Source organism: Felis catus, chromosome D1 (genome assembly GCF_018350175.1).
Source record: "Felis catus isolate Fca126 chromosome D1, F.catus_Fca126_mat1.0, whole genome shotgun sequence".
NCBI lineage: Eukaryota > Metazoa > Chordata > Mammalia > Carnivora > Felidae > Felis > Felis catus.
In genome coordinates, this window is record NC_058377.1 from 107,121,875 (window position 1) to 107,135,152 (window position 13,278).

A 13,278-nucleotide genomic window follows, 5' to 3' on the forward strand; every position below is an offset into this window, starting at 1 on the left:
TGGTGAGGGACAGTATAGCCTTCATAGATGGGCACATCGTGACTGCCGCCACACCCGGAGTCCAGGATGATGCCTGGGGAGTGGACTGGGCAGGGGCGGGGGGAGGGCGGTGAGGAGGTGGCCTTCACTCCCAGGGCAGCCTGTGTCCTGAATGTTGGATACAGGGAGTGAGAAGGGATAAGAAAAGTGGCTGGAGGGCTGTGGGGGCCCAGGGATGGGCTTGTCCAGTGCAGGCCTGGCTGAAAGATGGGGCATCGAGAACAATGAGAAAGAACGGGGGACTCACTTGTCCTGGGCTACAGGATGGAGAAGAGGTCAGGGGTCTGGTGTCTGAGAGAGGAACTCAGGGTATAGAGTTGAGGGTCCAGAAGGCAGAGGGGTCTGGATGCAGGGTCACAGCAGGATAGGGGTGAGGCTGGGAGCACTGGTGCAGCCAGAGTCATAGAGCAGCAGCACAGGCTTGGATGGTCACATACATGACCTGGGTCATTTTTTTCCCTCTCGGCCTTGGGGTTGACTGGGGCCTCCATGAGCAGCGTGGGATGCTCCTTTTGGTCCACGCTAACCATGATGCCCTGGGGAGGCGGACGGGCAGGGCTTGCGTGTGCTTGGGGCGTGGTCCAGCCTGGCGGCCCCACCCCTCGGCCCATCTCAGTGTACCCATCTATATCATGGGCCCAGGAGCAGTGGCACCCGGGCTTGCAGACCGGAGTGCTCAGTTCTGTTGGGGGTCTTGGTGGGCTGTCGGCTGTGGGGTGTGGGTGGACCCTGCCACAGCAGCGTCCCTGGACTTCACCAAGTCTGAGCGGCTGTAGCACACAGCGCATGAGTGAGGTGATCTTATCTTCGCACATGGCCACTGGCTGTGGGCCGCGGGCCGGAAGGGGTTAACCACTGCTTGGCTCCTGGGAGGTGGCTGAAACTTTCCAACCAGCTGCCAGACCCCTGGGGTGCTGGGCAGGACAGCTGCATTCCACTGGGGAGAGCAGCACCCCCTTGTCGCTCTACCTCCCCACCCTCCCACCCCTGCCAAGCTGTGCAGGGGTGGGGGTGGGGGGGCTCTTGAACGTCTGGCGCCTGCTGACAGCTGTGCCCCAGGAAGAACAGATGCCCCTCTGGGACTCTGCCCACACGCGCCCTGGTGACTGCTCTGCCTGGACCAGGGCCAGCTCAGGTTTCCTAATCAGCCTTTTTCTTCTGGTGAGGCCGGCCCCTCCTGCCTCTTTCTCCTACTGGACTTTGTGTGAAAGCCCCCATTTTGCAGATGGGGAAGCAAAACCAGGGAGGCAAAAGTAGGGAAAGAGCCATTCTTTTTTTTTTTTTTTTTAATTTTTTTTTTCATGTTTGTTTATTTTTGAGAGAGAGACAGAATGCGAGTGGGTTAGGGGCAGAGAGAGAGAGAGACACAGAATCCGAAGCAGGCTCCAGGTTCCGAGCTGTCAGCACAAAGCCTGATGCGGGGCTCGAACTCACGGGCCGTGAGATCATGACCTGAGCCGAAGTTGGATGCTCAACCGACTGAGCCGCCCAGGCGCCCCAAGGGAAAGAGCCATTCTTTAACCCAGCGAGTCAGTTTTGGATTCTTGAACCCTCCTCCTCTGGACACTGGACCCTTCCCAAGACTGCTAGGGCCTCTGCTGCTACCCCCACCCCAGGGACACAGTACATACAGGCCTGTAGAGAGAGTACAGCTGCCTTCAGTGAGAACCCTGGGGTGGGCTCCTTCCCCCTCTAGCCTTCCCCTCTGCCAGCCCTTGGGTTCAGTGCCCAGCACCCAGTCAACATCCCAGCAGGAGAGTCTAGGCCAGGTGGGGAGAATGGAGACCTCTAGCTCAGGTACTTACCAGCCCTGTGTTAGGTGCTTGCGGAGGTGGTGAACCTCCAGAAGGTGTGTGTGTTGGGGGAGGGGGTAAATCTGAGGGATTTACACCTCCTGGCACTACAGTGCCAAGGTTCAGCCCCTTCCCTAGGCCTCACAAGCTGCAAATTTGGACAGAGCAGCGTTAGGCTGGCACCTTTAATAGAGTGCCAGGCCTGGGGTGGGGGATAACCAGGGTTTCTCTAGCCCATGTATGGCCAGTGGGGCTGGGAGGCCAGCTCTGAGATGGGACACCTGGTATCTTCCCAGCCCATATATGACCCTCAGGCCCTTGGGGACCTGGATTGTGAAGCTGGTCTCCGTAGTAGGGACCAGCTCCCCTATCCCTCCCCGAGGCTTGGGATCTATTCTGCCCCATTGAGGGAAGGGGAAGTAGGGGGTGAACAGCTCGGGCCGTAGGATCAGAGCTGGGACCCAGGCTGGGACCTCTAGGCCTCACCCCCCACATAGAGAGAGACTTCCAACAATCTGAGTGCCTATGTGTGTGTCTTTCCAGACTTTTATCTACACATATCTATTTCTCTAGATACTTCTTTGTTTTACAAAACCAAGATCATATCATGCATGTGTCTTCCTTGCTTTTTTCTTACCCATTTTGAACTGTTTTAACTGAAGTGTAGCAGACCTACAGAAATTTACATAAGTTGTGAATGTACAGCCACTCATGATGGAATGATCACGGAGCAAACGCATTTTTGTAACCAGCACCCCCCCCTCCCCCAAGAGCCCCAGCACACCTCTTCCTAATCTGTCCCCAGGATTCTCACTACCTGACCTCTGCTCCCAGGGGGCTTGGCCCTGCCTGCTGTTGCCCTTTGTCTGTACTCCTCTATGCCTGGCCTCTTCTACTCGACATTGTTTGTGGGAGCCATCCATACTGTGGCTGTAGTTTGTTTACTATACAGTGTTTTGTTGGATAAATGCACCACAGGAGTTTGCTGCTCCGGTTGAAGGACAGTCCCTGGCTTGGGGGCAGGATCCCTGGGGGGCCGGGGCAAAAGCAGAGATGTTGGTATTAATGAGGCATTAATCCGAAAGGCAGACCGACCTAGGTGCAAATGCTGCCCTGGGGTTTGTAGACTCAGTTGCAGTACTTAAGCTCCTCCTGCCTCTTTCCTCCTTCCTCTCTGAGAGAAGCCATCTCACCAGGGTTATGAGGAAAGCCCTGGAACAGAACACAGGTGGACCTGCTCTGCCAACTTTACTCCTTTTCCTCCAGCCGGTGGTGAAGGAGATGAACATGTGGTTCCCCAGGGAATAACCCAGGGAACCACAGAAACGCTGGTCCTAAAATCTCTCTGGGCCTCTTGCCTGGCTGAGCTCTAATCTGGGCATTATTATTTTGTTCATAGGACAAAGGCCTGACAAAGCCAGTAGGGTAGCAGGGAGGTCCCTGCCCCTTCTCCCAGTGGCAGACAGCCACTAGTGTCTAATGCCCCTAGGCTGTGACTCTTGGGATGGGAGTGGGAGGGGAAGTTTAGAAGCCTCTGTCCTGGGCTGTTTGCCAAGGCCAGGGCAGGGTGAGGGAGAAGGGCCGGGTAGCTGGGCGGGGGGACAGGGGGGTAGTCCCACATGACCAGCCAAGAGGGTCCTTGGCTTCACACAGGATAGAAATCAAACATAAGCCAGGGGTGCCTGGGTGGCTCAGCGGTTTAAGTGTCTGACTTCGGCCTAGGTCATGATCTCGCTGGTCCCAGGTTTGAATCCCGCGTCGGGCTCTGTGCTGACAGCTCAGAGCCTAGAGCCTGCTTTAGATTCTGTATCTCCCTCCACACTCTGTCTCTTTCTCTCAAAAATAAATAAACATTAAAAAAAAAAAATCAAACACAAGCCAGAAAAACTGCGATCAGTTTACTGAATAGTGTAAGTGACAGGTAGAGACTAGCAGACGGAGTGTCTGGGAAACTTGGAAAGGAAAGGAGACTGAGTCTCGGTGTTGATGGGATTAGGGATTTATATTGGAAAGGGGTCTAGGGTGCGTGTTCCTTCGGGAATCCAGGGGAGGGTCTGATGAAAGGCTAGTGTCAGATGAACAATAGATGCTGTTCCATAAATTATTGAAGATAAGAGTATTGATGCCAGTGTCACCCAAGGTTTGTTTGAAGCTAATGTCCTGGAACATGTTTGGGATCTGGCTCCTAAGTGTTATCAGGTGTCTGGGACCTAGGACAAAACTCAGGATGATTAAGTTGCTTGTCCCTTCAAGTGGGAACATTGCTTCTTTGGCTTATTCAGAAATGGGGTCTAGCAGAAAAACAGCCGAGACAGAGTCATTTATGTATCTATATATAATATACGTATATTATATATGTATAATATATATAAATTCATACTATATTATATATATTTATATATATTCTATGTGTGTGTGGTGTGCATAGAGAGAGAGAGAGAGAGAGAGAGAGAGAGAGAGAGAGTAAACTCTACACCCAACGTGGGGCTTGAACTCACAACCATGAAATCAAGAGTCGCTTGCTCCACTGACCGAGCCAGCCAGGAGCCCCCGACAGAGCCATTCTAAAATGGAGTCCCTTGCAAAAAATACAAAAATAAAATAAAATGGAGTTCCTTCAGCTTCCCTACCTCATCTTGCCATCTCACCCTACCCCACCCCCATCCTCTGCCACAGTCTTTGATGCTCCTGGCCACGATGACGTCCAGACTGGAACTTCTGGAAACTCCCTCTGTGGTAGCTTGAGTGAGGGTTAAAAATGTGGGTTTTGGAGCAGATAGACCTGCCCTGGAATCCTGGCTAGGCAGCCTGGTAGCTGCATTACCTTGAACAGATCCGCTCTCTAGGCTTATTTCCTCATTTGTAAAAAAAAAAAAAAAAAAAAAAGACTTTGAAATAATAGCAAATCCCTCATGCCATCGTTGTGAAGATGGAATGAGATTGTTGGAGTTAAGGCCCGGCTCTGTGGCTGGCCCCTCACCCCACTTTCGCTTGAATACTGTTCAGTCTCCTGCAGTTCCTAAACGTTTTCTGAGTGATGTGGGCCAGGTTCTTTGGAGACAGTAGTGAACCAGACACATGCTCTGCCCTCAGGTGGCCCCCAATCTAGGGATGGAGACTGACCCTGCGGGTAGTGCTAAACAGGGGCTGCTGGACACAAAGGTGGCACAGGCTTCCTGATGCAGTGCTACCTTGTCACTTCCTGTCACATCATAGCACTTTTGATAGCTTCTCATTATGTGCTTGTTTATTGTCCGTTTCTCCCCTCTGGAATGTCAGTTCTGTGATAAAGGAGTCCTTGTCCACCTTGTCTGGAACAGTAGGGGCCAGTGACTATTTGTGGAATAAAGTAAACTGTGTCAGCAAGTGGAGGTCTGGAGGTCGGAGTTGGTGTCCTGAAAAAGGAAGGCTAGGTAAGAGTTGAAAAGTGTTCTAAGTAGAACATAAGATACAAAGAAGCAAAAGGCTTGGGAGTGGGGAGGATCAGAAAGCAAGAAGAAAGGTGTGAAGTAGAGATGAGGCTGGAGTTTGATATCCAGGAATTAGGATTTTGTCTAGTAAGTAGTCGGGAGCCACTGAAAGGTTTTTAAGTGGGTTACACGGATTGGTTAGATTTATGTTTAAAAAAGAAGGGAAGAAGGGAGGGAGCCAGGAAGGAAAGAAGAAAGGAAGGGAGGATGAAAGGCCAGCTGCCACTGCATGGAGGCTGAAATTGGAGAGGGCAATAGTAATGAGTCGAGTTCAATTACAAGGTTAGTGTCAGGCGTTCCGGCCAGAAACAATGGAAGCCTGGCGGAGAAGGATTCTGAATAGAGAGATTTTTTTTTTTTAAAGAGTATGAATGAAGGGAGGAGTCAAGAATGCCGCCTCGTTTCTGGCTTATATGATTGGGTGGCTTTCGGTGTCACTCAAGAAGATAGGCCGCACGGGAGGTGGGGCATAACTGAAAGGAACGCCCCTCCGTGCCCCGCCCATTGGCGGTAGGATGGCGTCGATTGGCTCTTTCGAGGAGCGCGCCAAAAACTGACGGGGGCAGGTGGGAGGTGTGTCCCTGCGTCATTACCGGGAAGCTTCCGGGACGCCCTTTCCCGGCCTCCCCAGAGCCGGAACTTCCGGCCGCCGCCGCCATTTTGACTTCCCGACCTTGGGCTACTGTTGGCCACTGTCTGCAGTCATTCCTTGCGGTCATGTCTGTACTGACCCCGCTGCTGCTGAGGGGCCTGACAGGCCTAACCCGGCGGCTTCCGGTGCAGCGTGCTCAGATCCATTCCAAGCCTCCGCAGGAGCAGCTCGGGACCATGGTGAGGAGTGGGCCGGGAAAGGCACGGGAGGTGCAGCGAGCAAGACTGGGGGTCCCGCGGCGAGTTCGGGGATGCCCGGTGTGGCGTGCTGCCCCTCGGCGGCCCTGAGAGTGCCCTGCACCTCGCGGCCCGCAGCCTAGCAGGGAGCAGCAGTGGTTTGGGGGTGTCTGGAGGGCGCGAATGAGAGGGACAGTACCCGGGCGACAGTTGGGGCTCATTCAACACCAAATCTCGCTCGATTCAGCGTGTTTCTGTCGCTTACGTGCGGTGCAGCCTCGAGCCCTTAGCCCTCTCTGAGCCTGTTTACTCATCGGCTCGTGGGGGTTGCGTAACGACTGTCAGCGGCGATAATGGTTGTTACCTCTGTTAATGATTAGGGAAGGTGGGTCTTTGTAATTTCCAGAAATGTGGGAGTTTAACCCTTAACGACTGTCACCTGTTTGGCGCTTTAATGCATTTGCCTCAGCGGCAGAACTCCGCCTCGAATGCGAGTCTTCAGAATCCAGGCTGTTGGGCCCCAGTTAGGAGCAGAGCCTGAAGGGCAGCTGCGATTGAGGAAATAATAGTGATAATAGTTGCAGCTGGCATCTGCCGAGTGCCCACTGCCTGCCAGACACCGCCCAGACTGCTGCGCTGGTCCCGGTGACCCTGAGAAGAAATGACCATCATCTCGGTTTCGTGGTGGAGGGAACTGAAATTTAGGAGCACCGTATCCACTTGTCAACAGTCAAACCTTCAGTGGCAAAGAAGGAATTTGAACTCAAGTCTGACTCCCAAGTTGTGCTGTGATCTTTACTGCAGTAGGGAATGTGGAGGTCTTTATCCCTAGCCTTAGAGGTTGAATAGCAGTCCTGGAAAGGAGAAGGGAAGAGAGATGTTTTTAAGATTTTATTTTTAAGTAAGCTCTACACCCAGAGTGGGGCCCCAACTCGCAGTCCTGAGATCAAGGGCCGCATGATCTACTGACTGAGCCAGCCTGGCACCCTGAGGAGAGGGGTTTTTAAAGGCAAAGAAGGAGAGGTGCATTTTTAGGGTTATCAGCCTGTGCATGGTTCCTGGATCCCAATAGATGAAACAGGTTTAACTCTTTGTTCCTGTCCCTTTGCTTTATCATCTCGTGGTGGGTTTCTCTATGGATCCTAACACAGGCTGGCCCCACTCCCATATCTGACCCTTCACCTCAAGGCCTAGACTGGGCCTTGGATCTGCTATGCCCCTCCTCTGAAGCCTGAATCCTGACTCCTTGAAAGGGGCTTTCTGCTGCCTGGTAAGCCTAGGGGAATTCTTACTCTGCGGGTTCCTTCTTTCTTGTGGTCTGTAGGAAGTCGCCATCGGGCTCACCTCCTGCTTCGTGTGTTTCCTCCTGCCGTCGGGCTGGGTCCTGTCACATCTGGAGAGCTACAAGAAGCGGGAGTGAAGGGGGCTGGCCTGTCCCTCACCCTGTGACCTGACCACCCCTGGCCTCTCCCGATCAGGTCTGCTGCATTCCTGGCCAGCCCTCCCTGGATCATGTCCTTCAATTACAGCGACCTCTTCTGCAATCATGACCTCTCGATGTCTCCGCGGTGACACCCTGGGACCACATATGTTAGCGTATAAGGCCCTGCTCGGTAGGGCCCTCCTTGTAACAATAAAGTGTATTTAAACCTTGCTTCAGAAACGCATCGTGTCTTCGGCCCGGGCTCCTGCCTCTGTACTTGAGCTGAGGATGGTGTTGGGCGGGGGTGTGGCGAAGACGGCCTGGCCAGCCGCATGTCCCTGCTGGCTGACTGTCCTGTGGTGGGTTATGCATGCCCTGCTGTTCTTGCCGCCTGGAGGTGGAGGGAGCTTCCCCTGCGTGCTTTCCTGGGTTTCAGCGTTTTCTGGCTTCCTGGGAAAACAAATCCTGTCGTCCTTGGGCAACCTTTCCTTGCTCCTCCCGTCTGGCTCCCCGGTCGTGCCAAGCTCGGGGCCGCGCCGTGCATGGGTGTCCGTGTTCTGTCTTTCTCGCTGGGTCCAGCCCTGCAGCCGGAAGCCCTCACTGTGGGCGCAGCCTTCCCCTCGCTCCTCGGCTGTGGGCTCCCACTGTTTCTCAGGAGCTTCTTGGTTCTCCCCAGTCGGAAGGTGGGCGCTTTATCTCTTTCATGTCAGCCCCAGGGCCCCTTTTAGTCTTCTATCCGGAAATGCCAACGGACTGGCCGCCTTCCTCGTGCTGCCTGCCTCTTTCCCTGTCTCCTGCCTTTCTTGGCCTGGAGAATTTGCTGCTCCTCCAATCCCAGGGCCCTTCCTCAGGGATGCTTCCTGCGGGGGCGGGGGAGGGGTGCTGGGGGGGGGGTACCTCCGCAGGTGGGATGATGCATTAAAGTGCTCCACACTGGATAACGTGGTAGGTCCATTTCCTGCCCGTGACTCCTTCCCTGAGGGGTACGGACTTGGTTGTCTGCCTCCTGCGAGGCTTTCCTGCCACACAAACCAGCCTTTATGTCTGGGCCTCAAGGGACGGGGCCGAGAGTGCCGGGAGGTTGTGCGGATTGGGCTGTTGGCCAGGGGAGCGGGAGAGCCCATGTAGGATCCGAAGGGCCAGGCTGGGTCGGCTGAGCAAGGGGCACCCACCAGTCACCTGCTGGTACCTCGAGAGCCCTTGTCTCTGGCAGGGAGGGACCTCTTGGCTGCATCCTCCCAAACAACAGGGCCGCTCCTGTCTTGCGCCTCACTCTGAGAGGCTTTGCTGTTCACACTTCCCGAGCAGAGGGCTCTGAGCTACTTGGCTCTTGGTTGGCTCAGGTTTCCGGTGGGCACAGATCAGGCCTTGGAGCTGCCGTGAAGCAAGAACATGACCCCAGAAGAGAATGGTCTGGAGTTTCTAAGATGACACCACTGCCCTGACAAGAGTTTTTATTGGGTGTCCCCCATTTTTGGGCCCCTGGAGCCTAGAGGGCCACAGGGGTCCCCTTGTCCCAGAAGGACAACTCCAGCCCAAAGCTGTGCATCTCCAGCCACTGCTCAAGTTGATGGGAAACCAGTGGTTATGGGCAAGTCCTTTAGGGCCCCCGAGTCTGAGAAGGCCCTTAGCAAGCCCATCAGCAACTCTGGCTCATGCTCTCCCCCAGCTTGCTCGGTCCCACGGCATACGTGGGGGGTGGACGAGAGAGTGGAGGGTGCAATCATGCTTGAACCCCATCCTCCCCTTGGTCCCCAGTGTGGCCACTAGGTCTGAAATCTGGCCACCATTCAGTGTCCCTCTCCCACTCTCAACCAGACTGGGGCTCTGGGTCCATTCCCTCCAGAGACCCAAGGCTTCTTGTACTTCCAAATAGTACTTTATGAGTCCCTGCTGTGGGGGCCTGTTGGATCCTGAGTCTGGAGGAGCAGGTGTGTTTGGCCCCGGGAGTGCACCCTGGGTCGGGAGAGGCTGCAGTCCCGGTAGATGCTATAATGTCAAGAAAAGTACTGAGAGTCAGGAGGCCTGGGTTTGAGACCTGGCTTGGTCATTTATTACCTGACCTTGGTCAAGTCAGTTAGCCTCTCAGTCTGTTTTCCTGATTGTAAAATGGCGGTGACGTGGAAGGCAGGAAAACGTCCCCTCAAAGAGGTCCAGGCCCTGGACCTTTGCAGGTGTGATGAAAGTGAAGCATGTTGAGATGGGAGGTTCCCCGCTGTAATCACAGGTGTCCTTAGGGTGGACAGGAAAAGCAGGTGATGAGTGTCTCAGAGATGCCACCTGAGAAGGACTTCCCCCACTGTTGCTGGCTTTGAAGATAGTGGGTCATGAATTAAGGAACGCCATGGCCTCTGGAAGCTGAGGACAGCCCCCGGTTTACAGCCAGCAAGAACACGAGGACCTTAATCCTACAGCTGCAAGGAACCGAATCACCCACAACCGGCATGAATCGCAGCAGATTCTCAGAGCTTCCAGAAGGGAACACAGCCTGCAGATACCTTGCTTTTAGTCTGGTGAAACCCATACCAGACTTCTGACTCTAGAACTGTCAAACTCTACATTTGCGTTGTTTTAAGCCACTAGATTGGTGATTTGTTACGGCAGCAACAAGGAGACTCATGCATTGTCCTCCCTGTGCCATGAGGCTCACATGGGAGGGGCTGGCTCCAGTGGGTCGGATCCTCAACAGACAGAGGTGAATTGGAATATGAACCATTTACAGGACAGTGCCCAAATGAGGAGGGTGGGGATTGTGGGTCTGGTGTGTGTGTGTGGGGGGGCTCTCCGTTGGCCATCACCACCCCCTCTAATTGCTTTCTGCTCTAGGTGGCCTGGACCCTGCAGGCAAGTATCAACTGAGCTAGCAGCTTCCAACGTGTAACCCCTGCTCGGCTTCACCAGTCTGCCCTCTGCACCATCAAAGCCTCTCTAGACCATGATCGTGGAGTGGACTGTCTGTGGACCATCATGGGTTCCCGTGGCAACAGCTCTAGAGGTTCTCTTGGGGCCGGCACGCCCCAGCTCCTCCCATCTGGGCAGATGCCGGACTCCCAAGCCCGCCTTGGGAGGGATTACCGACCCCTCATCTGTGGTCCACCTTGAAGCCTTTCTCCTGGCCATGGCCTCCCTGGGGGACTGTGGCTGTCCTAGGACCTGTGCTGGGTCATGGTACGTGGCCTCCCCCACCGCCCCCAGAGGTGAGAGTGGGTTGTGGGCCTGGGAGCCACGGGGCCCCCTACAGCCTCTATGCTGTTCCGTAAACTCTCCCTCTGGGGCTGAGCTTTCAGTCTGGGTCCTGATATGGAGTCTCTTCTCCCTCCACCTGACAGATTCCTTCACACATGGACGTGGGGTGTGCCGGCAGGACTAGGAGGCGGCATCTGCCCTGTCAGTACAATGGAAAATAAAGTCCTCTGCCGTTCGTCACCTTTGTGACTGTATTTAACAGCAGTCCGAACCCAAGTGCGAACATGACGTGTCTCGATCCAAGACCCGGCAGTCAGGGCCAGCAGCACTGGACCATTTCCGGATTTGGTAAATTGGGAGATGGAGATAAACGCCTGGAGCTATGCTGGTGACTTCCTGGCAAACATGTAATTGGACTTCAGATGCTTAGGATAGAGAATCAGAGCCCATTTTAAAATGGTAAGAGTAACAGAAGAGACGGAGTGAGGGTAAGAAAACCGTTATTAACTGCCAAATAGATCAGCATGGAGAAGACTGGGCAAAAGTGGACCATCCTGGGCTAGGTTAAGAGCCAAAGCCTCCGTCTGGCTGTTTCCTTCCAATTTTTTTTTTTTTTAAGATTTTATTTTTAAGTAATCTCTACACAAAACGTGGGGCTCAAACCCACAACCCCAGGATCAAGAGTCTCACATTCCACCGACTGAGCCACCCAGGTGCCCCTGTACATCGGTTTTTCAAGCCCACATCCCCCAGGAGGGAGGCATTTACTTGGTGTTAGCAGCCTGGCTGTGGTCCAGCACAGGCTCACCACTGGGATTCCTTCTCACTCTTCAGAGGAGAGTGAGAGGATTTACCAAATCCGGTGTTCCCTGTCCTGACCATTAGTCCGGAACCCAGCTCCCCGTGTCCCTTTATGCCTCATCGACTCCCTGGTCAAAATAAGAGGGCATAGAGTTGAAGTTGTCTTAGAGCAGTTTTCAAGATTTTGAAAAGCCAAATAGAAATCACGTCATCAACGGTCTTAGCTCTCCATTTAAGAATACTGCTTCTAACTGAAGATCTGACTGCCAGTGAAGAGATTTCAATGTTAACACTGAGAAAAGGAATGAACATTTTGGCAAGCGTGGGTCCAAACAGGGTGGACCCTTTGCTTTCCTGAGCTTAGAAGCAACGCCAAGGCTCAATGATCCAATAAATAATTTGCAGTGTTGCTGGAATACAAATTTGGCATTTGCAGTGATGTGGTGACAAGGCCACCGTGGGCTGTGTGGTGAGCCCAGGCACCAAGGGCACCTACCCCAGGACAGGAGGTAGCTCATGAAATGAAGAAGGACCTTGACAGTGAGACGTTGGCAAACTGAGCCACACGCTGTAACTTCTCTCAACAACAGCATCTTTAACATCCAAAGCCTTGCCGCTTAATTTTTTTTAAGTAATCTCTATCCCAAAACGGGGTGCACACTCACCACCCCAAAATCAAGAGTCATGTGCTCTACGGATGGAACCAGCCTGGCACCCCAGCCTTGCCACTTTTTAAGCTTTTTATTTTTGGATAATTCACAGGCAATTTTAATAGGCTACACAGATCCCATGTACCTTTTACATTGATAAATCTTGCAAAATGATAGTACAGCATAAACCAGGGGTTTACAGTCAAGATATAGGACATTTCAGGGGTGCCTGGCTGGCTCAGTCCGTGGAGCAAACGACTCTTTAATCTCGGGGTTGTGAATTTCAGCCCCACGTTGTAGAGAGATTACTTACAAATAAAATCTTAAGGGGTGCCTCCTGGGTGGTTCAGTTGGTTAAGCATCTGGCCCTCTGTTTCCGCTCAGGTCATGATCTCACGGTTGGTGGGATCAAGTCCCGCAACAGACTCTGGGCTGACAGCAGAGCCTGCTTGGGATTCTCTCTCTTCCTCTCTGTCCCTCCCCTGCTTGCGCGAGCTCTCTCTCAAAATAAACTAACTTAAAAAAAAAAAAAAAAAAAAGAACATCTCCATTTCCACAAGGATGTCACATCCAATTCCCTCCGCTCCCCCTCCCTCAGCCCCTGGCAACTACTAATCTGTTTTCCATTTTTATCAACTTAAAAAAAAAAAAAAAAAAGACTGCTTTTCTCATAACCAGAAACGCACAGAGTCTAAAGTTAGGTCCCAAGACTTTGGCCTTGACCCAAAGGGACATGTACTCCCTGCCGGAACGGGACACCAAAGTCAGAAGCGAGGCTCAGTGGAACCGAACGGTGATGTGCTGGGGCTCGGATGTTAGCACGATTGCGTCTCCTCGGCCAGGTTCTCCTCACTGCAATCGCTGCCAAGAATTCTGGAGTGATTTTAACTTCATCTTCCCACTGATCTCAGTAACACAATCCGCTCTTCAAACTCCAGTGAAAAGAAATCCGAATTGGCTCCGGGAAGCCTCTTACCACCGGAACTTTGGGAATAGGGAAGATGGTGGGGGGGGGGGGGGCGGGCGGGGCGGCCGCCACACCTGACAGCGAGCCTCACAGGTGACTCCGCCGGAGGGGATCCCGTCGC

At 53.4% G+C, this 13,278-nt stretch overlaps 1 protein-coding gene and 2 long non-coding RNA genes across 3 annotated transcripts; 2 read left to right on the forward strand and 1 right to left on the reverse strand.

The window, feature by feature from the left end:
- Positions 1 to 5,943: 5,943 nt before the first annotated feature.
- On the forward strand, positions 5,944 to 7,784 carry COX8A (cytochrome c oxidase subunit 8A). Its single transcript, XM_003993548.5, has 2 exons — positions 5,944 to 6,133; positions 7,455 to 7,784. The coding sequence occupies exons 1-2, from the start codon at positions 6,020 to 6,022 to the stop codon at positions 7,548 to 7,550; spliced, it is 210 nt and encodes a 69-aa protein (XP_003993597.1). The 5' UTR covers positions 5,944 to 6,019; the 3' UTR covers positions 7,551 to 7,784.
- Positions 7,785 to 9,578: 1,794 nt separating this feature from the next.
- On the reverse strand, positions 9,579 to 13,211 carry LOC109492180. The gene is made up of 2 exons (XR_002145965.3): positions 12,877 to 13,211; positions 9,579 to 9,785 (listed from the first exon to the last, which is right to left on the reverse strand). It is a non-coding gene; the product is annotated as an uncharacterized LOC109492180 (long non-coding RNA).
- On the forward strand, positions 9,785 to 11,956 carry LOC109492183. Its single transcript, XR_002145968.3, has 2 exons — positions 9,785 to 10,750; positions 10,883 to 11,956. It is a non-coding gene; the product is annotated as an uncharacterized LOC109492183 (long non-coding RNA).
- Positions 13,212 to 13,278: the final 67 nt, after the last annotated feature.